Source organism: Dreissena polymorpha, chromosome 5, assembly GCF_020536995.1.
Source record: "Dreissena polymorpha isolate Duluth1 chromosome 5, UMN_Dpol_1.0, whole genome shotgun sequence".
In the NCBI taxonomy this organism is placed as follows: Eukaryota; Metazoa; Mollusca; class Bivalvia; order Myida; family Dreissenidae; genus Dreissena; species Dreissena polymorpha.
Genome location: NC_068359.1, coordinates 38,386,818 through 38,414,120, shown reverse-complemented (window position 1 = coordinate 38,414,120; position 27,303 = coordinate 38,386,818). Strand labels below are relative to the sequence as shown.

Genomic DNA, 27,303 nt, shown 5'->3' with positions numbered 1-27,303 from the left:
CTCTTTAGAACGAATCCAGATTCTATCGGCGTCTGTTCATTTGCCGCATTTAAGAGTGCTTTCCACTGTAAATGTGTACATACATGTTATGCACATTGTTGTTTATTCTCTTTCTTTCTTAATTTATTATACTAGTAGCAGTGAAAGCCCTTTAAATAAGATGATGCGCTTAAAAGCTTATCAAATACAAATTTTCAGAAACTGATTAGTACATTGGAACAGATTCCAATGGAACGTTGCTCAATCAAAAAGTCTAAAATATATTTAACCGATTGTACAGCTATGAAAGAAACTTTAAACGATGTGTTTCGAAATTTGATTTCTTCTATTAGTCCTTTTACCGTTGGTCGATTTCCTCAACACTGTGTAGGATTAAATTCTTCAGGAGCATCTCAAATTAAAATGGACTTACTGATTTGTAAATGTTAGTTTGTACCTCATACGCATGTACATAATCCATCTGTCACCCGCAATATAATAACTAATATTACCATAATGCACTACAAATAACTTACAAATACAAGTGTATTACGAGTGTCTGTTAAACGGAACTTCATCGTTGTATTTTCTTTTACAAGAAAACTGGCCGTTGTTGACATACATATAATATAAATCACAGAAAGATGGTAAATATTGACGAGGTAGTTTGGAAAGGTTTTGACGACACTCTGGAAACAGCGTTATTAAAAAAAAAACTAAAAAAGATGCAGACATGTTTTTAACTGAATATCAATGCGGCTAAGGGCGACCGACTACATCTAATCCCTTCCTTGGCGGTATCATTTCCTTGTCTGACAGTGTCTTTAATGCTTTACAACCGTTTCATCAACCCGGATTTTGTCCAATGCAGTATTAACCAGGATGTGCATAACACGTTTGACCATTAACACGGTGCCTATACCACGTGACTTTTTAAGATATGTGTGGGGAGTAAAATATCAACAAAAGCGCGACGAAGGTAAGATTTTTAAGAATAACTCTTTTAATATGTCACCATTTTTAATGGGATAAAGTGGAGAGCCCGCTCATTCATGAGAGTTTTCTATAGGTATCATGATTTTATAAAACAAATAAGTATTTTTTCAGTAAAGTGCAACCGCGCGTTTGAACGGTTAGAAAAGGGTAGGATCAGTGTGGGGACATTATTTTTTTTTACACAAAAACATCACCTCTGGTGAAATTAAGAAATAAATTTTATGGGCGGAGCTTACACTATATCATTTTGCATCCATTTTCAGGTTTCTGTTATTTATTTACGAAACAAAATTCAAGAAAACTATTCTTACAGTTATATGATCTGTGTGGTAAACGTTTTTTAACGGATCTGTGTGGTATACGGTTTTTCAGTTTTTCAGTTCTATTTAGTTGTTTAAAAAAATGCTTGTCAACAATGTATTTGAAACGGGATTTTTAAATGCGCTAGCATGTAAAACACATAATGGCTATACAGTACGCTTGCACCGCTTGTTGAACTAATACATAATTATGATTTACAGGCATTCTGTACAATCCCCGTTATAATATTAAAATCTTACGCTGGAGCATCTTAAATTGATGACAAGTCCATGCTTACCTTAAATAAGTGTACACTTTTTGTTATTGTATCAAATTCCATTTTTATTTTGGCGCCAAACACTACTGTCAGGTGAAGTAATTTATCGTATATTATTAACCAGGTTTTCCGAAGGAAAAAACTGGTTATTAGATTGGCGAATGCGGGCGGGCTGGCTGGCTGGCTGGCGGGCTGGCGGGCGGGCGGAACAAGCTTGTCCGGGCCATAACTATGTCGTTCATTGTCAGATTTTAAAATCATTTGGCACATGTGTTCACCATCATTGGACGGTGTGTCGCGCGAAATAATTACGTCGATATCTCCAAGGTCAAGGTCACACTTTGAGTTCAAAGGTCAAAAATGGCCATAAATGAGCTTGTCCTGGCCATAACTATGTCATTCATTGTGAGATTTGTCAGATTTTAAAATCATTTGGCACATTTGTTCACCATCATGGGACGGTGTGTCGCACGAAAGAATCACGTCAATATCTCCAATGTCAAGGTCGCCACGACTAAAAATAGATTTTTTTAAAAACAAACTTACAAAGGGGGTTAATTTTGTTTGTTCATTTCGAAAGTTCAGTTTGAGTTTTCTCCCTTTATCAGATTTTTTTTCACAATGAAAACCTGGTTTTGTGACAATTTTGTCCCTTGTTTTTGATATTATATTTGCTTTAAGGTATGGCTCAATGCTCCGAATGCGGGAAAATGTCGAAGACCAGAGCTGGATTATTGCGCCACATTAGGGGACACGCTAACTCTGGAAACTATAACTGCTGTGGGAAAGCATTTCAGGTAAGATTAAATACCTTAAACATAGTTACATTTTTATAGAGTTATGCTAACCAGATGAACGGATTTTCTTGAAACAACACAAATATACAATATATCTCATCGCTCAGGTTATCATATATTTTGAAATAACTCAATAATCGTCAAATCGTTTGTAATTTAAAACTAACGAACGCGTGTCCTCAGATACTAACATTTTTTAAATAGCGTGTTTACGCATTGAAATGTCACGTGAATAAAATATGTTGTTTTTTTCTCAGGATGCCTACAATCTTAGAAGGCTTCAACGAACAAAGGACCCCAATGTCACGTGTGTGTACAGTGCGGCAGAAGCTTTGCGGACAAGTACCTACTCGTGGCTAGAGAGAAAAGTGCAAAAAGAGGGATTGGTGAAATGTTACCAGTGTGGGTTGGCAGTTAGGAGTGAGAATGACCTCAGAGAGCACGTCAATACCCACATGCATGACAAGTGTTACAGTAGTGATGAGTGTTTCAAAACGTACAAACGCAAAACAAACCTTTCTCGATACGTGAGGACTTCACATAAATCCGTGAATACTGATTAAAAATCATAATGGTTTACAGTGTGTCTGTGTAACTTCATTATCGTTTTACGTTATTTTATTCGTTGTTTTACTTTTACTTTACTTTTCAAAATGATTCTAAAGTTATCCAAATTTGATTAATTTTTAGGTTTCGTTTAGTTCGTTTGTGTGTTTGAAATCATTCTTAAAATAATTGTGCAATAATTTGGATTTACGTTATTCATTAATATATCGCATCTGTGATTTGTATTATCGAATCTGTGATTCTTTTTTAATTATTACTTTATTAAAGTTTTGCGATGTTTTTTCGTTGGTTTCAATTTTAAATACCGCTGTCACGAGCTAGTTCGATAATCATAAGCAGCCAGGGTTTCTAATACTAGGGTTTTACACGATTGCTTTACATAATTAACTGCCTGCTTATAATTACTCTAGGCCGTGGTAATTGACAGTAAACAATGTATGCAATGTGGTTGTGTATACAATACAATACTCCTTAATTCGAAATACGTCTTGACATTCTTCAGAGCTGCATCCATCCACAACACAGAATCGTACATATATAATCATATAATACAATATGTATTCATTTACTTTTTATATTCTCTTCAAAATAATTAACGCTAAAGATAAGCATACACTTGTTACACTGAATACAACGACATAATTTATAACATGACATTATCACCAACACATGGCGAATGATTGTCAATATGTATACTATGTAATAAACTAATGCAACAATATGAATTCCAAATATGAAATAAAACACACAGACACACACATATATATATATGTTTCTACTATGACCAGTATTTTGTTTTTAATAAACATACCGTTTACCTTAAATTTAAATAACAACAAAATGACAAGCCAATACGTCTGGTGGATTCTGTTTTATCAGTTTGCATTCCAAATTTGATTTTAAAACATACGTATTACTCAGGAAAGAACATGCCTTTGCTTTTTGTCAACCTGTGTAATATTTGACACAATTTCTATTGCAGAATTTGTGTCAGAATTAAAATGTTCATTGTGTTCGTCTATCCGCATTCTTATTGTTGGCAACAGTTTGCTATCGTTTCGTCTCGCCCACTCCCACCTTACTCCTAGTGTCCCCTTCTGTATAGCATTCCTGTCTCTTGAAACTGTTTCCTCTATTTTTTCTTCCCTTAACCCTTGTCCGCTCACTAGTGCCAAATAGGTGATTACTGAAATGAATGAATTTTTAAATAATAATAATAGATCTACTACTACTACTATTACTACTACTACTAGTAGTAGTAATAGTAGTAGTAGTAGTAGTAGTAGTAGTAGTAGTAGTAGTAGTAGTAGTAGTAGTAGTAGTAGTAGTAGTAGTAGTAGTAGTAGCAGTATTATTAGTAGTAGTAGTAGCAGAAATAGTAGTAGTAGTAGTAGTAGTAGTAGTAGTAGTAGTAGTAGTAGTAGTAGTAGTAGTAGTAGTAGTAGTAGTAGTAGTAGTAATTGTTGTATTGAAATAATTGAAATTAATTAAAAAAATATATATTGTCGTTATTATCTCAATTTATCCGTAAATTGTAGAAACACGGATACCACATAGATCCTTCTAAACACGTATACCACACAGATCATATTACTGTTAGAATATTTTTCTTGATTTTGTTTTCATAAATATCTGAAAGAAACCTGAAAAAAGAATGCAAAATGATATAGTGTAAGCTCCGCCCATAAAGTTTATTGCTTTATTTCACGAGAGATGATGTTTCTGTGTCATAATAAAATAATGTCCCCACACTAATCCTACCTTTTTCTAACCGCTCAAACGCGCGGTTGCACTTTACTGAAAAAATATTCATTTGTTTTACAAAATCATGATACCTATAGAAAACTCTCATGAAAGAGCGGGCTCTCCACTTTATCCCATTGAAAATGATGACATATTAAAAAAGTTATCCTTAAAAATCTTACCTTTGTCGTGCTTTTGTTGACATTTAACTCCCCACACAGATCTTAAAAAGTCACGTGGTATAGGCACCGCGATTAAAAGACATTTGACTGTTGCATCCGTGTTAAGGATCATCGAGGAAGAAAATACAGACACAAATTGTTCTTTCTCTATACTTTCCTAAGATAATAAAAATCCTTTTATTAATATTATCATTATTATTATTATTATAATAATTATTATTATTATTATTATTATTATTATTATTATCATCGTTATTATTATTATTATTATTTTTATTATTATTATTATTAATTTATTATTATTATTATTATTATTATTATTATTATTATTATTATTATTATTATTATTATTATGCTGCTGCTGATTATTATTATTGTTATTATTATTTATATTATTATTTAAGCGAATTACAGTAAAAAGAAAAGAATAATTCATATAAATTGCATTTAGAAATAAGAGTTAATAATTCAATTTTATCGTCTAATAAATAACATTTCTTATTTTCTCTTAAGTAAGACATAAAAATATAAAGAAAACTTAATCGAACTTTTGCAGCGCGGAATTGCTTCGCTTAAATTTGATTTACTCAATTTCAGGATCAGTAAACACTACGGTATAAAATTGAATTTGATGGCTTTCCAAATTTGTCGCATTATCTCTACTTCAAGATAAGTTATATGTTAAATCAATCAACACGACCAATTCGTTAGCAGCAAAATCCATTCAATTAGAATTTCCTTCAAGTACTTGCCGCAAAGAAGACGATTGAAGAATGGCAGGTCTCGAATAATAATGGCACGCTCTCGACGGAAAGATACCATTGCACTTTGTCAAAAATGATTTTAAAATGGTTTCACTTTTCACCGAGACGCATTTAAGAGCAGCATGAAATAGTATTTAAATTCCCGCAAAAAGCATGCCGTTTCTATATGGTTAACTAAATCCAACGGTATCTGCATAGCTCTCTGGACAAACAAGGACATTTTCTGGCGCGACCGTGTAACGTTATACCGGCAAACCGTGTGCACTGACTTACATAATTAATGTGGACAACTGTGTCCTATTTGTACCCGACAATTGCCCATGAATACGTCTCCATCTTCAGATGCCTCCACATGGAATATATAATTATCATGAACGGCTTTCGGAAGGGTATCCTGATACAATTATTATGCGTGCGTGACGGTTATACACGTTCATCATTTCCCCTAAACCGGTAAAAAATTTCACGTTCATACTATATTGTCATGAAAGTATCTGTCGTATATAATCATTTGTCCGATCTCCACAACACAATATTTATGCAAGTAGTCACTTTGAATAAAATTCCATGGCCAATATTTGGGTAAGGTGTCGTTACAAAGTCTCAATATACGTAGTGTTGACCGGAAGTCTTTTTTCGAAAGTCGTCCGTTCATGCGACACTTTAGGTAATTACGATTCTTAAACTAGCATGTGTAGGTTCAAAGATAGGGGTCCGACTAGCAAGGTCCAAAGTTCCTCTGAGAATTCCCTTGCAAACCAGCTTACGAATTCACATTCCTTCACTGCCATGAAAGAATCTGTGCAAAGGGATGTGTTCTTGCGAATATTAATAACGAAGCCAAATAAATTAGCAAAAAGGTACAAACGTATAACAAATGGAGAAACGGTGTACATGACAAGGCGTCCTGGGAAAGAAACATGTAAAATTGAGTACGTCTACGATGAAAATGTCATAGATGCTGAGACATAGAAAAAAGGAGAGTTTACTATGAAGATTTCTAAAAAAACAAATCGACTATTCATGCCAAGTCCAGTGCTACCCTTGTGCGAAACACCAGCAATGCCCCTGGAGACCTGTCCCTCCGGAGCATCCCAATCAGTTCATGCTCAAGTATTGATGACAGGTGAAAAACCAAGTACACTCTCACAAGTGGACTTAAACGTATACGAGAGGCAGATACCATAATTGATTCAATAGTGACCACGTCTGGTAAGAAGACTCGGCAACGGAATGCTTTCCTTTTCAGGGATAAGCTCATTCGGAGACATTCACGATCAAACAGTGTGCTTAATATGAAGAACATAATCAGAACCATGAAGCAAAGCTCAGCCCTTAGAAAGAAGATCAAATCGGCACGGCAGCTAGGAGTGATAATGGGCGCATTTACTTTATGTTTTTTTTTACCTATTTTATGTTCTTTCTTGTCTTGGCTTTCTGTGATGGCTGCATTTACCAAAGATTTTTGTTAGCCATGACATGGATTGGATACTTGAACTTAACGCTTAATCCTTTCTTGTATCCACTCTGTAATGATAAATTCTGGAGAAAATTCCAAATAATATTGCAATTACAACGAAACATGCAAAGTATAAGAATAGGAATGGATTTGATAAATACAGTCTGACTACAGCGCGATATGATTTAATTTTTTTTTAAATTTACTTTTTAAAGTTCTGTCCCGATATATATTTATATTGATATCAACAAAATGTATTGCTCATATTAAATAGTACTTTATTAAAAAAGTGTTGACTTTGAATTGTGTATTCCAGAATTTTGGTTAAAAAGAATTTGTATTTTTATTTCATCATGCCTAATTCAATAATTATCATCTCCTTAGAAATAAACTTCCGATTCATTGTTGAAAAAAAACGTTTAAAAGTTGACAGTTTATTTAAAGATTGATGTCTCATTCCAACTTCACATACTAATGATTTCATCTTGTAAGGTTTATTGCCGGAGGAACCAGAATATTATTGTACACCTTAATATCTGCACTGCCTGAAATTTAGAACATTTGTTCTGTCTGCACATCAAAATATTATGTCCATAATGGCTTATGGGTTAAATTTGTTTGCATGAGAACCCTAATTCTTCAAATATTTTTACTGCAGACAGACTTATATTTTAGGAGCTTATTTCACTGACAGAAACAAAACAGTCGGGGCAGGCAATAAAAGCAATGGAATATCATTAATGTTTTCATAGAAAGTAAAACATTTCCTTTTTAGTGAACTTATACTGTACTTTAACATTTCTAATGTCCAGCCAGCTCAATTGATAGAGCATTGATCAGAGGATCCAACATTGATCCCCACCCCAGATGGTTTCATACCTGAAGAAGAAAGTGGAAAGTGATTGAAATGAAAATGAAGCCACTTATTAATTAAAACAAGAGATGTGTTTGTCAGAAACACTTTGTTCCCTACTGCGCCGCTTTGATTTTTTTAATCATTTGGCAGGTTCAGATAATGATCTCCCTCTAAATCTTATTAATTCCCTTGGATTTGTTGTTTTGACCTTTGACCTTGAAGGGTGACCTTGACCTTTCACCACTCAAAATGTGCAGATCCATGAGATACACAAGCATGCCAAATATGAAGTGGCCATATTCAATATTGCAAAAGTTATGGCAAATGGTAAAGTTGGGACAAACAAACAAACAAACAAACAAACAAACAAACGGACAGGGCAAACATAATATCTCCCCCACTATAGTGAAAGTAAATTAAAAGTAAAGATTTAACAAAAACACAAATCAACACATTTATTCCTTCTTTATTTTATTTTCAAATTGAATTGAAAGCATTATACAATATGTATGGTACAGCATTACCTGATAATTAAGTAACAACCATGCCACTACGACACGAGACTATTCTTTGAACCCTTTTCCACTCGGATATGTATTTTGACGCATGTGTAGTCTAATAGAAAGTAAAATTCAATTAAATACCTTTCTAACTAAACTCAAGTTTTAATTGCTTCATTTCCAACCCATAGATACGGATGAGCAGCAAAAAGCATATAACCTGAAAAGGCTGTTCTGGTTTTATGCTGGTTGCAAAAGTCATTTTCACTTTGCCTTTTTTTAGGGAAAGAGATAAATAGTCACCGTACACTTAGAGACAACCTGTGATAAAATACTGCTTTTAAGACAAGCCAATTTTCCAATCCGTGTTTGTTTGGATCGTTCATACATGGGTTAAAATAAATATAGAAAATAACAATAAATCCGTTAGTTTATCGTTGTTGTTGTAACCATCTTTCAATAATTAGTCTTACTTGTTTCTCACCTCAACTTCATATTGATAGTTGCTCTTACAGAACAACTGACAAAAAACCTTATTTATTAGGTTATACTTTCATTCTACGGCTGTATACATAATAAACAGGAAGCTAAATATCCTCTGGCAAGGAGCTTGTTTCTGGTTTGTAAATTTATGGTTTCCTGAGAAAGTAATAACAGACTATTGAATAGGCTAAAACAAAGAACCAGTAAAGTAATGACAGTACAGGGACAGTTGATAACACAAAGCATCACGGCATCAAGATGGAATTTCAGAGCAACAAGTTGAGTTAATGTCATTGTGGCAAAGACATACAGATTTAATGCAAGCTGATTACTTTATAAGCACGTACATTGACAACACTTTTCCATATGGTTTGATGATTTTTTTAACAGTTTGTGTTCAAACTCATAGTTATCTTCAAATCTGAACACCATTTAACAAATATATAAAGTCTACGTAATAGTTTGCAAATATTATCATTTAATATTTTAAAATTATTTCGCATTTCACGCAGTTGTGGATTTGTGCAATACCATTACAGACAAACAACAATTAAAAGTTTAATGATCTTGCCTAAAAGCATTGTTCCATTTCAAAGTATGTCATTTGTAAAAAATAAAATATAGTGTGAAAAAAACAAATATGTCAATGAACATACACTTCAAATAAATTATAACAATATTTATAACAATGTTTGTCATGAGGTTCAGTCATCTACAAAGCATAAGTGCTGTAAAATTGTATATTAAATAAATCAATCACCGGATTGTCTCAAAATTCAGTGCATTTATTTTGAAGAAACTGGTCAAATCAATTACTACTGAAGTCAAATCCTTATTGCATTATCTATTCCAAATCTGTCTTTGATTGGCGAAAAACGAAAAATTATGTAAACACAGCATAAAACACTTTCAAATACCTATTCAAATACCTAATAAAGTGACACAAGTGGTATATTTCAACAATATTCAAACATTTATACAGGGACTAACATTTATACTGAAACACAGCCAAAAATAGAGACAAAGTATATATCCAAATCTGAGATATAATCATGGATAAGAATACATGAATTTAATTTTGGCACAAGTGTTTGCTTTTGGCCCAAGTGTTGGCTCCAAAGAGGAATTATTATTACTACTTTGTCAGCATTCCCCATCAAAATACATACAATTTGCCTACTGCAGTCAACAAAGGTTGTGAGCAATGAGCTGGTTGGCGAGCAGATGGCAGAACTAATTGTATAAAAATCCATAACATGTCAAAGCCTGGCCTCAGCAGATCAACTTCAATGCAAGGCAATCAAGACGGAATAAACCTATATTGATCACTTGGACAAATTTTCTTTTTTCCCATGCTAATGTCTATTATTGCTGTAGTTTATTTGCTGTACATACCAGCGAAATAGTGGCAGACACATTTGAACGTTTTATTATAACTTTGACAAATAGATATTTGCACTGTGCCAAGTTAAAAGCAAAGTTGCAGTTACCAGAGCTGTTTTGATGTGAAGCAGTCATTTACTCCTTTTTTTGTGAAAAAATGAGTCTGCATTTACCTGAAATGTTACAAAGATTCACTAATGAATATCTCCGAGATTACTTATGTTATATTATTTTTTATAAGTTCTGTACATTTTTATATGACCTTTCCATTAGGCAATGTTTAATGCACAACTATCCCTGTGTGTGTATTTCCCAATCAGTGCTACCCCTGTACTTAAATTTTCAAATATATTCCATATATATATCAATAATATTATACTGATTGAAACAGCTCTAAAATAATGTAAAGAATAACAACAACAGATAAAAAATAACGTAATGCCTTAAATAGTGGTTTTTGTGTGTTGTTTTTGTAATACTACTAATACAACTACTGCCTACAATAAAAATAATAAATCCTAATCATAATTCTCACAATCGTAATAATAAAATTGGGGTTTACTATAAACACTTGATCAATTTCAATTGTATTGATAATGAAAAAACCTACTTTCTGGGTATACATACAATTGTTCCTAAGGACAATTGCTCCAACTCAAATTTTGACACAGGTGGACATTGGTTCTTACGTTTCTTTGACAAACCAGACAGTGGTTCCTACATTATTTTGAAACCCCGAACAATAAATCCAACCTTGTTTGACAGCCGGCATATTGTCTTACATTATAATGACATCCAGACGTTATACTAATTGCATTTTTATTTAAATCTTTGAAAAGTGTTTTGATTTCTGAGTGACTAAAACCTTGTGATTAAATGTTTTTGAAACTGATACTGCATAGAAAAATACATCTGATACAGACAGATAAACAGCTTTCAACGAAGAAAAAAGGCACCAATGAAAAGTACAGATGTTCCTATTAGAACTGTTTGGAAGTCTTCCGGAAGAACATGGACAGATTATGATAACAAGGTCAAAATCAAACAAAATGTGAGATATGGGCAATTTAATTGAATTTATTCATTGCTGCTCTACTTGTGGGCTAAATGTCTTTTCTGGATGTAATATGTACTGAATAAATTTTGACTTGCGAATGCCCATGGGAATATTTATATAAAGATGTTTTGAAAAAAATATTTTGTTTTCCACAAAGCAGTCTCAAAAGATATAATTTAGATTTAAATATAACGTGTCATATTCAGTATTGTCTTTAGACAAAGGAAACTATTTACCATAAGAAATAACTTACAAAATAAGTTCTACCACAGTTAGTTTACAAATGAATTATGAATGGCAAAATGTTGTTAATTTACCATGCTTTATTTCTAAATAATAGTATATTCACTTATATGCACTCATTACACAACTATATTGCCCACCTATTCAAATCCATGTAAGTATAAAATATTGTTTATTAGCTGATAAACAATGTTTCACAAAAATATAAGCATTAAAATATTTTTTCATTCAATCATTTTAATACCAATCACTATGTAGATCAATACATATTCAGTGTTTAACATTTTAGAGTGATTTTTTTCAAATGAATATTTTGGAAAATTGTTTTCATCAGTATTAAATGCAAAAACTAAAGAATGTGAAAAACAACTTATAATAAAATGAAGAAAAAAGTGGAATTCAACTATTTATCCTCCCGGGTGTTCAACCTCCAAACCTTTTGAGATGATTATCAAATTTGCTAACCTCTATACCTTTGCGGTTTTATAAATGGGTGTTTTGTTTTTAGCTATTATGTAACTAATAGACTTATATTCCAAAATACTAATGAAAAGTAGTACAAAACACTTCATTATTAAAGAACAATCCGTTTCTAATGCAGACTATGCAGATATCCCAAAATACTAATGAAAAGTGTTACAAAACACTTCATAATTAAGGAACAATCCCTTTCTTATGAAGTTTATGCACAAAAGAAATGATATTCATATTAGATTTCTCGGTCATGATAGTTATCTTGCTTGTGTAGAGAAACAACGCAATTATATATATATAAAGTGCTTAATGCATTCCTTAACGCAAAAGAAAAGTGAAAAGAAATGTTTTCTTGAAAGTGTGCAGGTGCATCTAACCGAGTTATTACTGTCTAGGGCAATCACTTTACAGATGAAAATGAAGACACACTTTTTTAATAGCGGCACTGTTACGTTAAGTATTAGTCAACTTTAAGCAATTTGTGACCAAACCTATAACGCAGGATATTGACTTACTTTCATCATCTGACATCTTCCATTGTTAAGAGGCGTAATTAATAGCAACCAGACACCATTAAGACTTCCAGACCTGTACCAAATGGACTATCATCATCTCAGAGCGGGTGAATAACTGTTAGGAACAGAAGATTTGTAAGTATCTGTTATTCTCTTCCACAATGTTTTTTTGTCTCACTATTTTCGGTATGGGGCTGAGGCTTTTTGCAGTTAGAAAATCCTGTTATTTCGACTAAAATTGGCGGTCTTGTAGGTTTTTTATGAAAAATAATTTAAAATTGAAAAAAAAAGATTGTTAATATAACATTTACTAAGGATCGACTTTAAAAGGTGAATGACGTAAATGATGCAATTAATTCTATGACCAGTTTTTGCAGGTTTTATGGTTTGATGTTTTTGTGTGAAGCTCACTTGCAGTCAACTTAATACAGTTGTAACAATAGCTGTACTGTGTATGTGCTTGATCTTCAAGCTATCAGACTTTTTTGACTGTTCATCATTAAGGATTTGATTTTAAAATATACAATGTTAAGCATGCTTATGAGTCCCATCTTATTCCCCTGTCCATAGGTTAAAGGTCAAGCTCATACTCAGAAGTCAAAGGTCTAAATTGGGAAAAAAATCATCTAAGACTTGACACAACAAATTTAAACTCCTCAAAAGCTATTCCAAAATCAGGTATACTTTTGTATAAATTATTTGAGCTGCTGAACACATGATTTTCATAGGTAATGAGGGTATGATTGGTTTAAATTGTAAGTTAATTTAAATATGATGGACAGGAAGGGAATATTCAATAATATTGCATGTATGAATTATTTTATTAAAAACACACCAATATTCAGCATATGAAGATGGTATGTAGCATGGAAGAGTGCCCAAAATAATAAAAATAATACATTGAACAGCCTTGAGAAAGAATACAACATAGTGTAATTGAACAGATCTTCCTCGGATATTGAGAGCTGCTCGCGGGTGCCTCGGCTGATTTTAACAGTAAATGCTTAAGTGAGCGGATTTAAAGGAATCATTCCGCCTTATACAAATGATATTCATTAAACTGTATCTCCACGCCATATAAAAATGTCTTCAACTGATAATTCAGAATATTTATGCTGCCTTAGGAAACTAAGATATGTGTATTATTTCTTGTTAGACTTACGTTCAAAATGTAGGCGGATACATGACAATTAAGAAAATAAAATGCCCCCAGCATTAACAGATGCCGTCATTTTTTTCAATTTGCCAGGCCCAATGTTTGGTTGTCCTTTTTTCTTAGGAGAATAGCCAAAAATGACATGTTGTGTATAACATCAATAACGTTTTATTCAAAGCTTTGATAATTACACTAATGTTATCAATGAACCTCTTACAGTATGTCTTCAAGAATTTGGGAATAGGGCCAGATCCCTTTGGATTGGCAAAACAATCACGGTGCTTTGACTACAATTGGTAACTAAGTGGTGTTGTTGTTTTGCTAACAAATGCTACAAAATTGAGAATAAAAGTATTTGCAATATTATCTTTACTAAGGTTCAACTTATAGACCTGGATGGCAGATTAATTTAATGTTGAAAATCTAAAAAGAAAATTGCGTCTACAAGTTAACACATGCTGCAGTCTTAAAAAACAAAGTGCAGGTCTTTATTTTGATTTGATATCCCACGTGTTCAAAAAATAATTAATGAAACAAACCCTTGCTGTCCAATGTATTTCTAACTTAGGTATTGAAATATTCGAATATTTGAAAATCGTCTTGCTTAGGCCACAACTTCAGTTTCCTGCTATGTGACGCAGTAGCATGTATCTCTTTTTAAAAAGGACTCATTGGATCTAATCACTTCATCACATTTAGTGTCATATTTTGAATGTTAGTTGAACATCATTAAGACATCTAAAAGAAGTATTATCACTCTATTAGTATTCTGGCGAGTAATCAAAACCGGCGTTACAAATGTCTAACAGCTCATGAAAACTTGGGGACATTTTCTTTTAAAAAAACACAACCATCTAAAGATAAATTATCTTTACATTTTTGAGTCTATTGGCAATATGCAGTATTGGATAAATGGATGTGCTTAATAATGAAAATATATGGCAAAGGTTTGACAAAATGCTGCCAAACACCTCTCCTTGTGTGCACGTATTTGTAAGAGAGCAGTTTTTACCAGATTTTCTATTTATTATGTGTATTTTTACACTTAAAAAGTAAATACTCAAACTCAATGAATATTTCGCAAAATATTTTGTAAAATAAATTTACCTATAAACAATGAGTGTTTCTCATAGCAATAACCAAAATTGTCAATAGTCAATGCTAGATTTTGTATGGTAACATACGTTTGGTAAATTGAGCTGAGAATCGTTTTATTAATTATTTCATTTTGCAAACACACCACATGTCAAGAATTGATGTCAACATACATGTTTATATACTGATTTTGTTCATGTAAGGTCAAATTTTTGATTTACAGCTTGACATAAATGTCACAACTCTTGAAGTTGAAAACTTTCCTGATAGGATTAGCTTTAGCGACCAATCTTATAAGTAAGTATAATGAAGCAACAAACACACTCCTTTGGCTAGGTATTGGGATGCTGAATAAAACGTGTTAATCCCCCGGCGCCTTTTTAAGGTAATTGCCGAAGTTAAGCATGGTTTAATGTTAGGGACATAGAACAACATCATGACATCCGAAAACGTCTTTCCCAATACCATTATTTCACAAGGACTTCTATGCTGTAAAGTTACTGACTACAGAATGTACATTATTTTGTGTGACATCAGAAATTGAGTTAATTTTTGCTTCTATATCTGCGATATCCTGGTGAAAATCACGCTTTAAGTCTTGTATTTTATCATCACACTCTTTTCTGAGGTTTTTCATCTCGGTGTTCATACGTTTGGCAATCACACCAGCCATTTTATGCACTAATTTATTTTCTAGAGAATTTTCAAGTTTATCCATTCTACTGTAGATGTTGTCTGTTAGCAAATCTAGATTTCCAGATACGCGTTGGACCATTCTCGTTGAATTAAAAATTTCATTTCTGAGCCCTGTGTCTCTGTTTTCAACATAATCACTTATTATTGCACCAGTATATACACTAATATTTTCACCACCAGATTGCACGGTTATTGTTTCTACATTTGGAGTTGAGGCTGTTTAAGCTGATGTGGGTGAGTGTTTTGTTACACCGATAGTTCTAGCTTTCTTTTTAGCAGAATCACATACCTCAAAGTCACTGGTGGTTGGTTCAGATCTGTTTCTTTTTCTCCTGGGTGTACACACCTTACTAACAGCACAAGGTGCCATAATTGCAGCAACATATTCCGCAGAAGATACAGTGTCAAGACCTGAAAGCACACTATCAGGGCAAACATTCAAAAGCTCTTCCTTATTCAAGCTGTTCTCTTTATTTTCACTACTGAACAGACTTATTACACTGTCAGCCATAATGAACTACAGAAGGTGGTTACAGATTAAGAGAGAACATATAAACACATGATGCCAATATCACATATGTCTTATTTAAGTCTTATTTAAGTCTATTTTGAGTACATTCGAACTCCAGAGCACAGCAATTCAATATAAAAATATTTATCCGAAATCGATGGCTGTCCGGGTACTACTACGCTCTTACACGAGTCTCCGCTAAAAGCCTCCAAAGTCTAATTCGTTACCCAAATCGTCCTCCTGCTAGTAGTATGTATAAAACGTATCATCAATAAAATGTCTATACAATTTTTAAACGTTTATTTTCTATATTTTTTTATTTTTGTTTGTTTTTTTTCTCTACTTTTTTCAATATTGCAGCCAACCAGTTAGGTTGCAAATCACTCTGTGGATGTCAGTCAGACAATAGATGTCAGTCAAAATGATTTTGTTTCTAAAGTTGTCTATATAGTAATGGGGACGAATTATCTAATGTTATGGCCTTATTGTCCGCCGTTATTTCAATGAATGTCGACATTTCTAAATAAGTTATATCTGTGTTTAATATTTAGCCGACCAACTTTACAATATGGACTAACATTATATCACATAAAATTGCATGCCTAAATGTACTGTTGACGATCAAAAATAAAACATTGATTGCGGCATACATTTATATTAACGATCAATGAAATAAAACAGCAGGAAATGCAGCTTTTTAAATGATATTTTTCCTAGTTTGTAAATGCGTTTAATGAGTTTCGAATATCCATGAGCAAGAACATATAATTAAAAACTGAATTATTCAACGCATTTACATGCAGTATATAAAAGTTAGCAAATTAACAACATCAAAAGATGTTTGCAGAAGACTTTCAGAACGGTTGCCCTGAGCTGTTTTTCAAAAAAAATTCTTGTTCCAAACATGCTTTGCTGTTACGCACGATCCCATTAAAGGCATCATTGTTAGCATTCCAGTCAGAGAAATAAAGGAATTTAATCAAATGTCACGTGGGCTATTCTTCAATCAATCACCGGCTCAGCTAACATTAGACGACTTCATGTTGTTAAGCCTTTGAGGAATAGCATTGGTTTTGTAATAAATATTATTTAGTTTGCTGAATTTATTTTATAAGTATGGTGTGTAATAAAGGCTGTTGTGAGAATAAGTATCACCAAACTCGGCGACACAGCTTGCAAAGGTTCAAAACTTACGCTCTTTCTCTGGTGTACACGGGACCATGTTTTGTTTTGATATATGCGAGTGTGTCAGTGTTCTTATTCGAATTGTCGTCTGTACCTTGACACGTGCAATTGTCAATCACGTGACCTCAAGCTCGTGTACCGAAAATGTAAACTGTGACAGGGGCTGTTGTCGAAATAATATATTTAATTTATGGATAGCATTCAGACGTGATATAACTTCTTGGTAATATTGCATAATACATTTTTCATCACTGAGTATTTATATGTACTTTTTAAAGCTTTGAAATGTTGACATAAATGAAAAGCTCGCACAATAACTTTCTAGTTTACCGTTTAATACAGGCCCGTAGGCAGGGGGGGGGGGGAGCATGGGACACGGGCCCCCAAGCTGGCTATCAAATTAGGATTTTGTTAATAATTGACCTACTGCAATTTTTCTGTCATGAAAGGGACCACAGTAAACTTCCCCTCAATACAAAAGAGGAGATGTGTTTTATTGTCCCTGATAAACAAGGGGATTAGCGCTATTTTACGTAGTGGAGATAATCTCCTAGGCAATGTTTTCTGATTGCCTTGTACACAAATCCCCATATCAGTCAATTCCCCCTTGTGATCCTGAGGGCTTCATCTATCGATGGTTGATATAACACTTTTTTGTTTGGCCAAGGAAAGAGAAGCAGCGAATGGAAGCATACGATACAGGAGGTCGTAGGGCTGAATCTTGCTGACGTTTATACTTTGTGAAAAACAAATAATGTTGGAAGCAATAAGAGAGGTGATATGGAAAATTATTCATTACTTTGAACCGGCATGTTTATTTGTCAAAGTCCAAAGCCCATAAAGTCCAAGGCCCATAATTTCGTCAAAAATCGATGGACCGTAACGAAAGTCATACTTCATTCAAAAGTCTTTAAGGTAGACTCATACACCAAATATCAGGTTAATATCTTAATCGTTTTGAAAAAAGTCTGGATAATAAAATGCCTGACAGACAGACGGACAGTCCAACTGCCATATGCCACCCTACCGGGGGCATAAAAATCTGCTTAATATCTGAAAGAGTTGCAAAAAACTCAGGAAAACAGTGAACATTTAAATCCAATGCCCATAACTTCGCAAAATATCAATGGGCCGGAACGAATTTCAACTTTATCTTTCTGTCATGTAGGTAGACTCGCATACCAAAATCAGCTCAATATCTGATGTAGTTCCGTAAAAAAAAATTACGGAAAACGGTTATTATAGAAAAAGTTACAAGGTCCAATCTTATGTCACAGTTGTTGACAATTTTGATGGTTTATCTGTGTTGATGGTGGTGAAAGTAAAACTGTGAAGTGGATGATAAAAATTGTATAAGGAATTTACTTTGAAACTTAAGAGGAGGCTTGAATTCAATGAAACAATCTTATGGTTATATGCCAGTAATACTTTATGATACATTTCTTTATAAAGGTTTTTAGTTTTCAAAGTTTGCTTTCCTTCTTCATAAAATATCATACATTTCTGAAAATGCTGTTAATACCAATATTTAAAGCTTTAGACTTCAGAAAGGTGCTGATTTACTTGTTATATGAAATAAATTTATATTACAAAAAAACACTCAAGCAATAATAAGTACTTTTATATTTTAAGTAAGCATTAAAAGCATATTAAATAAAGATTACAGTTGTATGTCGAATTGGACGATTATTTATATTGTTAACTTCATCACCTGAGCTTTATTTAAGTGATATTTGTTATAAACGCTCAAAAGTTAGAAGAAAAGCACCTCCTTATAACATTTAATAAGATCTTACTCCTAGTTCTCATTATGCCTTTATGTACATAAAACATGTCATATATATGCATCAGTATAATCAGTTGGTGTTGTCTTTGTTTTGTTTTGTTTTTTGCATTTTGGTGATTATGAGTAAAATTATGTACTTGCAAATCACATGCAAGTTTCTTTTGCTATGTCAGACAGTTTTGTTCTCGGCTGTGTAACAGTTGCGTAACATTGCACATACATTGACATTCGGACGGACGAACACTATGGGTTATTTATTTTTTCAACAACTTTTGCCAAATTAACGCTGGCATCTAAGGCGCGGATGCTTAATTTTTTGTGAAACAAAAACAAACATTTACAAGGCTAGTTTACGTCGACACTTTCTAAATTTGTCAAGTTCCTGTGTCATTAAAATGTTCACGCTATATCGTAAACATTAATTGGATGGGTATTCAAATGTTCAGTTATCTCTTCTTCATGATAATTGATATACGGACGCAAATGCAAAAACCTGCCTTGGGAAAGGTTCAATTGATTAATTCTTTCCTGTAGAATCTTTCAGTTCAATTTGAGAAGACGTGCAACAATTAGGAGACAAATGCCCTCTCGAACATAACAAGCGCCGTAAACTTAATAGCATAACATGTACCGTCAAAACTACTGACGCAACTCATTTGTATACAAAATACAAACTTAAATGTTGCATTTATAGTAGTTGTTCATCACCGCGAGTTTGACATGGCTTTAATTAATTCCAATATGCAATCCATAAAACTATTGTTTTAGAAGAGCACTGCATAATACTTTCGTCATCCAATTTATATTGGCATCTTTATGCATTCGGCGCCTTCAGGTCGGTATCCAGTCTAAATGTTAGCATGCATATCATGCGCATGTAGTATATTGGCTCGCAGTAGACAATTAAAAACATCTCCACCTGGCACGCATATTATATTGCTTAATTAACCCCCTTCCATAGGCGAAGGGATCTGGTTTTTGCGTTGTCCGTCCGTCCGGCACTTTTGTGTCCGGAGACATACCTTGGAAGTGCTTTGGCGGATTTCATTGAAACTTGATATTAGTATATACATGGATAAGAGGATGATGCACACCCTATGGCATTGTACACCATCTGTTAATAACGGAGTTATGGCCCTTCGAATCTTGAAAAAATGGTTTTTAATATAAGCTTAGAGCTTTCTCTCCATCAAAACATGAGCCAGAGTCATGAAACTTGCCATTGTTGTTCTCAAACATCTGGGCTGCTTCACATTCAACACCCATAATCCTAGGGGCTAAGGTCATGGCCCTTTGTTTCTTAAAAAAATGCTTTCTAATATAAGCTTAGAGTCTATCTCCATTAACACATGAGCCAGAGCCATGAAACTTGCCATAGTTGTTCTCAATCATCTGGGGGTGCTTCACATTCAACACCCATACTCCTAGGGGCTAATGTCAAGGTCACACAATGAGGTCAAAAGTCACACATTTGATGAATTGTTCATTATTTAGTCATTTCTTTACTATGCGTCAAGTGATTCTGAAATAACTGTCCACAATTGTTCTCCACTATCTAGCTGAGTGTTAAATATAATATCCAGGTTTCTAGGGTTTATTTGGCGGGGGATATCAATTCAACGTATTTGCTTGTTATCTTTGTGTTTGTGTGACTCACATAAATGTTAAATGTATGCATATACCGGTATAGCTGCGTCATGCGCGAGATTCCATGTTGACTATACGCTTGAAGCAAGCTAAAGACCAATAAATAAAACGTTACGCTCGAAAGATACTTAAATACCAAGTACCCGGAAACAATTATTAAATTGGGACAAATCTCAAAGGACAAGCTCAATCAAAACGACTACATTATATATTTCTTATATATATTATACATATTAAAGTTCTGAATTAAAGGAGCCTTTCACGGATTTTGGCATGTTTTGAAATTTATCATTAAATGTGTTATATTGATAAATGTTAACATTGGATATAAAAAGCTCCAGTAAAAGTCAAGAATAAAATTAAAAAAAGAAAAAAAGGAAACCCTCAGTAGGGCTCTAACCACTGACCCCTGGCGTCCTGGAGTAAAAAGTCTACCAATTAAACCACTCGGCCATCCTTTCAGATACAAAGCTAGGGGTATTGTATACTTCATATAAGCATTCATCGTAGTTTCACAAAATATAACGACAACAACAGAACTCTCCAAATTATTCATTCGTTTCGCATTGCAACGCTTTATAATTTTCGGATGTTTAAATCGTCAAAAGATGCATACACTGGCTATTTTAGAGCATGGTAAATGTTAAGTATTACTGTTTCCTCACAAATACCATAACTAAAACGAACATTTGTGAATCTGGAACAATTTTATTTCAATTTTGTCAATTTACCCAAACGTGAAAATTCCCCTTTAAGTCAGCGGCACTGAACTAAAGCGGAACGAAATATTGTCCAATTGGAAAGCGTGCACGCACATCTAAAAGAGGAAGTTCTGTCTGGACGATCAATTTACCAATTAAGCAAAGTATGCTGTTTTCACACTAACGGCACAGTTTCGTTAATTGTTAGTCACCTTAAAGCAATTTGTGACAAAACTCAGGAAATAGGCTTATTTGCATCTTATGTCGTCTTCCAATGTTTAGTTGACTAATATTTAGCTACCAGACACCATTACAAGTCCAGACCTGTATTGGGTTCATCTAATTGATTATCATCATTTCAGACCAGGCGAATAGCTGTTAAGAACTGAAGATTGGTGAGTATTTTTGTTCAGAACGGGTGAATAGCAGTAAAGAACTCAATAGTGTAAGTATCTCGTTGTCTTCCATAGCCCGTTTTTGCATGTTATGATTTGATGTGTTTGTGTCCAGCCAAATCGCTGTCAGCATAATAAAGTTGACAATAGTTGTCATGTTGTATGTGCGTGATCTTTAATCAGTCATCACTGTAAACCAGTCATAATTTAATTTAATATACTTAACCACAATGTTCATCGTGAAGTTCTTATGTGTTATGTGTAAAGCACATGTCCCTATGTCAACGGTCAAGATTATAATGATATCTACCGTAATAACTCTAAGTTTTCGGACGCTTAAAATATTTTAAAAAATTCGTGTCCGAAAATTAAGATACGAAAAATATTTAAAAAGTACGAGTGTCCGAACATTTAGAGACATATATGTTATGTTTGTTTGCCAATTAATAAATTGAAATTAAACCAATTAATAAATGTGCAATAATTGTATTGTGTTGTGCTCTCCTTTATCTGTTTTAAATAAAATGGAACTTCTTTTATTGGCAATCTTTTACCTCAATTGGTAAATAAAAACGTTATAAAAAAAACAAGCATGCTGCTTCCTGAATACGATATCATTTCAGAGGCTGTTGGGTTAAACCATTGTTTATTACCGGTAAACGTGGCAATCTACCCAATAACGCAATTGAAATGGGCCATCCCCTAAGGGCATTTTATGCTAGGTTTTATAACAGAATCTGGTTGTAAAACTCCATGATCGAAAGGTCCCAGATAAGTGCAGGAATCTAGTAAAATAGCGCTGTAAAATATACTGTCCGAAACATTGGAGTCATTAATTATGGACGGAAACCCGTATTCACGAAAAATAATACTTTTGGCTAAAAAGGAGGTGTCCAAAAACTTAGAGTGTCCGAAAACTTAGAGTCAGTACGGTATATCCTACATTGGGAAAAGATGGATCTAGGATTCAGTACAAAAAGTTTCAGCTCCTCCCAGCTATTGAAAAATGCGGTGGCATAGAGGCGTCATAAACAGTAAACTCCTCTTTTTTAAGAAGTGCACTACTGTTTTTTGGTATGACGTTCCCACGACATACTTACTCGAGGGAAAGACTTCCGAACTCGTGGGAACGAATAAGCTATGTCGTGGGAACGACTTACTACGTCGAGGGAAGGAGGTAGAAAAAGTGAAGTGCAAACTATAAAAAAAACAAATGAAACAAATTTAGTGATTTGAAAAAAAGCGGTGCAGTAATTAAAGGAGGGGTGCATTAAACAAAAACGATACTTTTAGCTATCTCGAGGGAACGAGTTAGATATGTCATGGGAACGATCTACTTAGTCGAGGGAACGAGATACAACAAAGAGGCGTGTACAACTAAATGAATGAGGAGTGCCATGAAAAAGAGCGGTGCAAAAAATAAAGGAGGGCTGCATTAAACTCTGTAACTCTAATGATCGAATGTCCCGGTGTGACGTTTAGTCCTTCATGCAGATACCTTACGATGAACTCGTTTCTGTCGAAAATGATGAACAAATGTAAAAGATAAATTTATATAGCAAACAATTTGATTGGCTGACTAACTCGTGGGAACGAGTAAGATAAGTCGTTCCCTCGAGATAGCTTCAATAAATTCTCTCCTCTTTTGTTTTATGCAACCCTCGTGTATTTAATGCGCCGTTCTTTTTCCCAGCACTCCTCATTTTTAGGTGTACACGCCTCTTTTTTCATTCTTGTTCACTCGACTTAGTAAGTCGTTCTCACGACATCGGTAATTCGTTCCCACGAATTATAATGTCGTTCACTCGAGTAAGTGTGTCGGGGGAACGAGATAGAAAAAAGGAGGGCAATCTAAAAACGAGGAGTGAATGTCACCTCTATGCCACAGTAAAGTGTCCATTGTTTTAACAATGGTTTTCCATTGTTTTAAAAAAAATAACTGCTTATCATGTGATTTTCACAGGTTAAGGTTGAAAATAAAAAAAAGAAAAAATAACAACGGGAAAATTGTTGTACCACGTGGCTCGGCTACCATCACCTGGTTTGTTATGACGGACGGGATTGTATCGCGCTATGCTGGTTCCGGTCAAAGCTCTGCGGGGAGACTGGGCTTTAATAGGTAAACAACTTAGAAGTAACAAGAAATATCTTTACAAAAGATTTACGGCGTTGATTGCGGTTGGTGTTGATAAAAGTTCGGAAATTATATTAATGTGATCAAACATAGAGAATGCCTTTTCTGTGCAGTTCTAAGCTGCAACACACGCAAATCAATAACGGGGTGTTGCGGCAGATTTCATGGTTTATTTCGTTGCTTATTTTGCTTTATTAGATAATATTTATCATATATTGATAGGTATAGAAATGCAAATACATGAATATATTAAAGTCAACAGGCCACACAAGAATATTCGGTACATATTTGAAATATCCATACGCGCGTTCTTCGAACAGACCTGTTTTAGTGGTTTGTTGGACATTGGTATTTGGCTGGTAGTAGTAGCAGCAGAAGTATTGTTAGTAATAGCAATAGTAGTAGTAGTAGTAGTTTTAGAAGAAGTAGTAGTAGAAATAGTAGAAGTAGTAGAAGTAGTAGTAGTAGTAGTAGTAGTAGTAGTAGTAGTAGTAGTAGTAGTAGTAGTAGTAGTAGTAGTAGTAGTAGTAGTAGTAGTAGTAGTTGTATAGTAGTAGTAGTAGTAGTAGTAGTAGTAGTAGTTAGTAGTAGTAGTAGTAGTAGTAAGTAGTAGAAGTAGTCAGTAGTAGTAGTAGTAGTAGTAGTAGTAGTAGTCGTAGTAGTAGTAGTAGTAGTAGTAGTAGTAGTAGTAGTAGTGTAGTAGTAGTAGTAGTCGTAGTAGTGAGTAGTAGTGTAGCAGCAGTAGTAGTAGTAGTAGTAGTAGTAGTAGTAGTAGTAGTAGTAGTAGAAGTAGTAGAAGTAGTAGAGTAGTAGTAGTAGTAATAGTAGCGAGTAATAGAGTAGGTAAGTAGAAGTAGTAGAAGTAGAGTAGTAGTAGTATAGTAGTAGTAGTAGTAGTAGTAGTAGTAGTAGTTAGTAGTAGTAGTAGTAGTCAGTAGTAGTAGTAGTAGTAGTATAGCTAGTAGTAGAAGTAGTAGTAGAGTAGTAGTAGTAGTATAGTAGAGTAGTAGTAGTAGTAGTAGTAGTAGTAGTAGTAGTAGTAGTAGTAGTAGTAGTAGTAGTAGTAGTAGTAGTAGTAGTAGTAGTAGTAGTAGTAGTAGTAGTAATAGTAGCAGTAATAGAAGTAGTAGAAGTAGTAGTAGTAGTAGTAGTAGTAGTAGTAGTAGTAGTAGTAGTAGTAGTAGTAGTAGTAGTAGTAGTAGTAGTAGTAGTAGTAGTAGTAGTAGTAGTAGTAGTAGAAGTAGTAGTAGAAGTAGTAGTAGTAGTAGTAGAAGAAGTAAGTAGTGGTAGTAGTAGTAGTAGTAGTAGTAGTAGTAGTAGTAGTAGTAGTAGTAGTAGTAGTAGTAGTAGTAGTAGTAGTAGTAGTAGTAGTAGTAGTAGTAGTAGTAGAAGTAGTAGTAGAAGTAGTAGTAGTAGTAGTAGAAGAAGTAGTAGTGGTAGTAGTAGTAGTCGTAGTAGTAGTAGTAGTAGTAGTAGTAGTAGTAGTAGTAGTAGTAGTAGTAGTAGTAGTAGTAGTAGTAGTAGTAGTAGTAGTAGTAGAAGAAGAAGAAGGAGAAGAAGAAGTAGTAGTAGTAGTAATATAAGAAGAGGAAGTAGTAGTAGTAGTAGTAGTAGTAGTAGTAATAGTAGTAGTAGTAGTAGTAGTAGTAGTAGTAGTAGTAGTAGTAGTAGTAGTAGTAGTAGTTAAACATCAATGACTTTGTAATTTTAACTTATTAATTAATTTCATCGTAGAATAAATACACTTATTTTACTTATTTGCACTTTCACACACGCAGTTTGAACCAAACACAATCGAACGAATTAGGAAAATATTTCAGTTCCCAATTGCTACAATTAAATTAGATTTGCTTAATTTTACGATTAGTGAACACCCTGACATAAAATTTCATTGGTTGGCTATTCAAATTCGCCGCATTCTTCAATATATTTGATATGTGAAATCATTCGACGAATTTACTAGAAGCAAATCCCCATTCAATGAGTATTTCCTTCATGCACTTGTAGCAAAGAAGACGTAAGAATGGCAGATCCGGATTCATAATGTCACACTCACAACGAAAAAAAGTCAAATGGTTTGTTATAACATCCATTGTTACAAATTCTAAATAAATGTACTTTGTCTGAGATATCATAGTCGTGGCATTATAATGTCAGATAACCACTTTATTTGCAGCAACTGTATACAAATCATTTGTGTCTTTTTTTAAATATATTGTGTATATAAATCGACATGAACAATACCATAATAATTATATTTGATATCTTTGCGTGTTTCATGCAAATCACGATAGAATGAAAAAGTTTTGCAAAACATAACATACGTTAGTATTAATTCTGCTCGGAAACATATACAATATACAATATACAAAATCATACATGTTCATGTATTACAATGCGTTTTATACTTTCCCCTTCAGCGTATCTGAAATCCACGTATATTATAGTTGGAGAAAGACAACATAAACAAGATTAATGTTCATATTTTAATTCTCAAAGGAAACAATATAAGATCAACTGTTTATATAAAATAACGGACAAGAGAGGGACGCTTTGAATGTTTACAATGTTTGTAGCGTTAATTCTTGCCAACATAAAGCGTACTGCGACTAGCTTGAAGAGAGAATTATATGTTTCCTAAGGCCAATAAACTGGCAAAGGATTACTTTTGACAAATGCAATGAAAGAGAGCTGGTCGGGATTGACATTTTTATGTCCGGATGAAAGGAGATCTTGCGGTTCCACTGTTCCGAGATTTCAAAAATTTCAATAAAGCTGTAGTTGGCTGCAAGCTTCAAACAGTGCTGTCCGGGCTGCAGAGTGCGTATTGTAGAGGTTCTTCCTGAGACGTTAGAGACGACGAAAGCGCGATGGTGGAAGATTACCGAGGGCTCACAGGACGTGGAGTTACACCATCATCGAAGCCGAAAATTTTTAAAGACAGAAGCTCCGTTAGAACAAGAGTTTCCTGTACGTCGCTTTGTAAATATTTGTTATTTGTAATTGGCCTTCCGAGGGTTTCGGAAGGCACATCGTCAGTGTGAGGCCGCGCACATAGCACTTGGTGACGGCCTCAGGAAATCGGCCTCGCACTACAATAGCTTCAAAACTATTGACCGAATAATACACAAAGACTGTCAATCTTACAGGTAAACTTCCATGTACCGACACTATTGACACAGCTTACAAAGGTTTTAGACGTACTTTCTTCATCTGCTGTGCACTGGACAATGCACTTTTTCACATGCACGATTATGTTTCTTTTTGTCGTCTGCACCCAAACACGTGCAACTGTCGATCACGTGACCACAATATTATGTACCGGAAATGTTAACTGTTGATGGAGCTTTGTTCGAAAATGCACACTTTTCCACAGCTGGGCGATAGAAGAGATTATAAGTGATGTTGCATTATATCTTTTT

At 34.0% G+C, this 27,303-nt stretch overlaps 2 protein-coding genes across 3 annotated transcripts in view; both read left to right on the top strand.

Annotated features, from left to right (window-relative positions):
• The window catches only part of LOC127881652 (adiponectin receptor protein 1-like), a 503,063-nt gene that overhangs the window by 164,771 nt on the left and 310,989 nt on the right, over window positions 1-27,303 (top strand). The gene's annotated exons all lie outside the window — the stretch shown is intronic.
• LOC127881698 (zinc finger protein 891-like) lies at window positions 888-3,195 on the top strand. The gene is made up of 3 exons (XM_052429804.1): window positions 888-958; window positions 2,234-2,349; window positions 2,607-3,195. Exons 2-3 carry the CDS (start codon window positions 2,236-2,238, stop codon window positions 2,910-2,912), a joined length of 420 nt encoding a protein of 139 aa, XP_052285764.1. The 5' UTR covers window positions 888-958; window positions 2,234-2,235; the 3' UTR covers window positions 2,913-3,195.

Coding starts and splice junctions, on each gene's coding strand:
- LOC127881698 (XM_052429804.1), top strand. CDS start 2,236: ATGGCTCAATGCTCCGAATGCGGGAAAATGTCGAAGACCAGAGCTGGA. Junction 2,350..2,606: donor GCTGTGGGAAAGCATTTCAG/GTAAGATTAAAT, acceptor TTTTTTTCTCAG/GATGCCTACAATCTTAGAAG.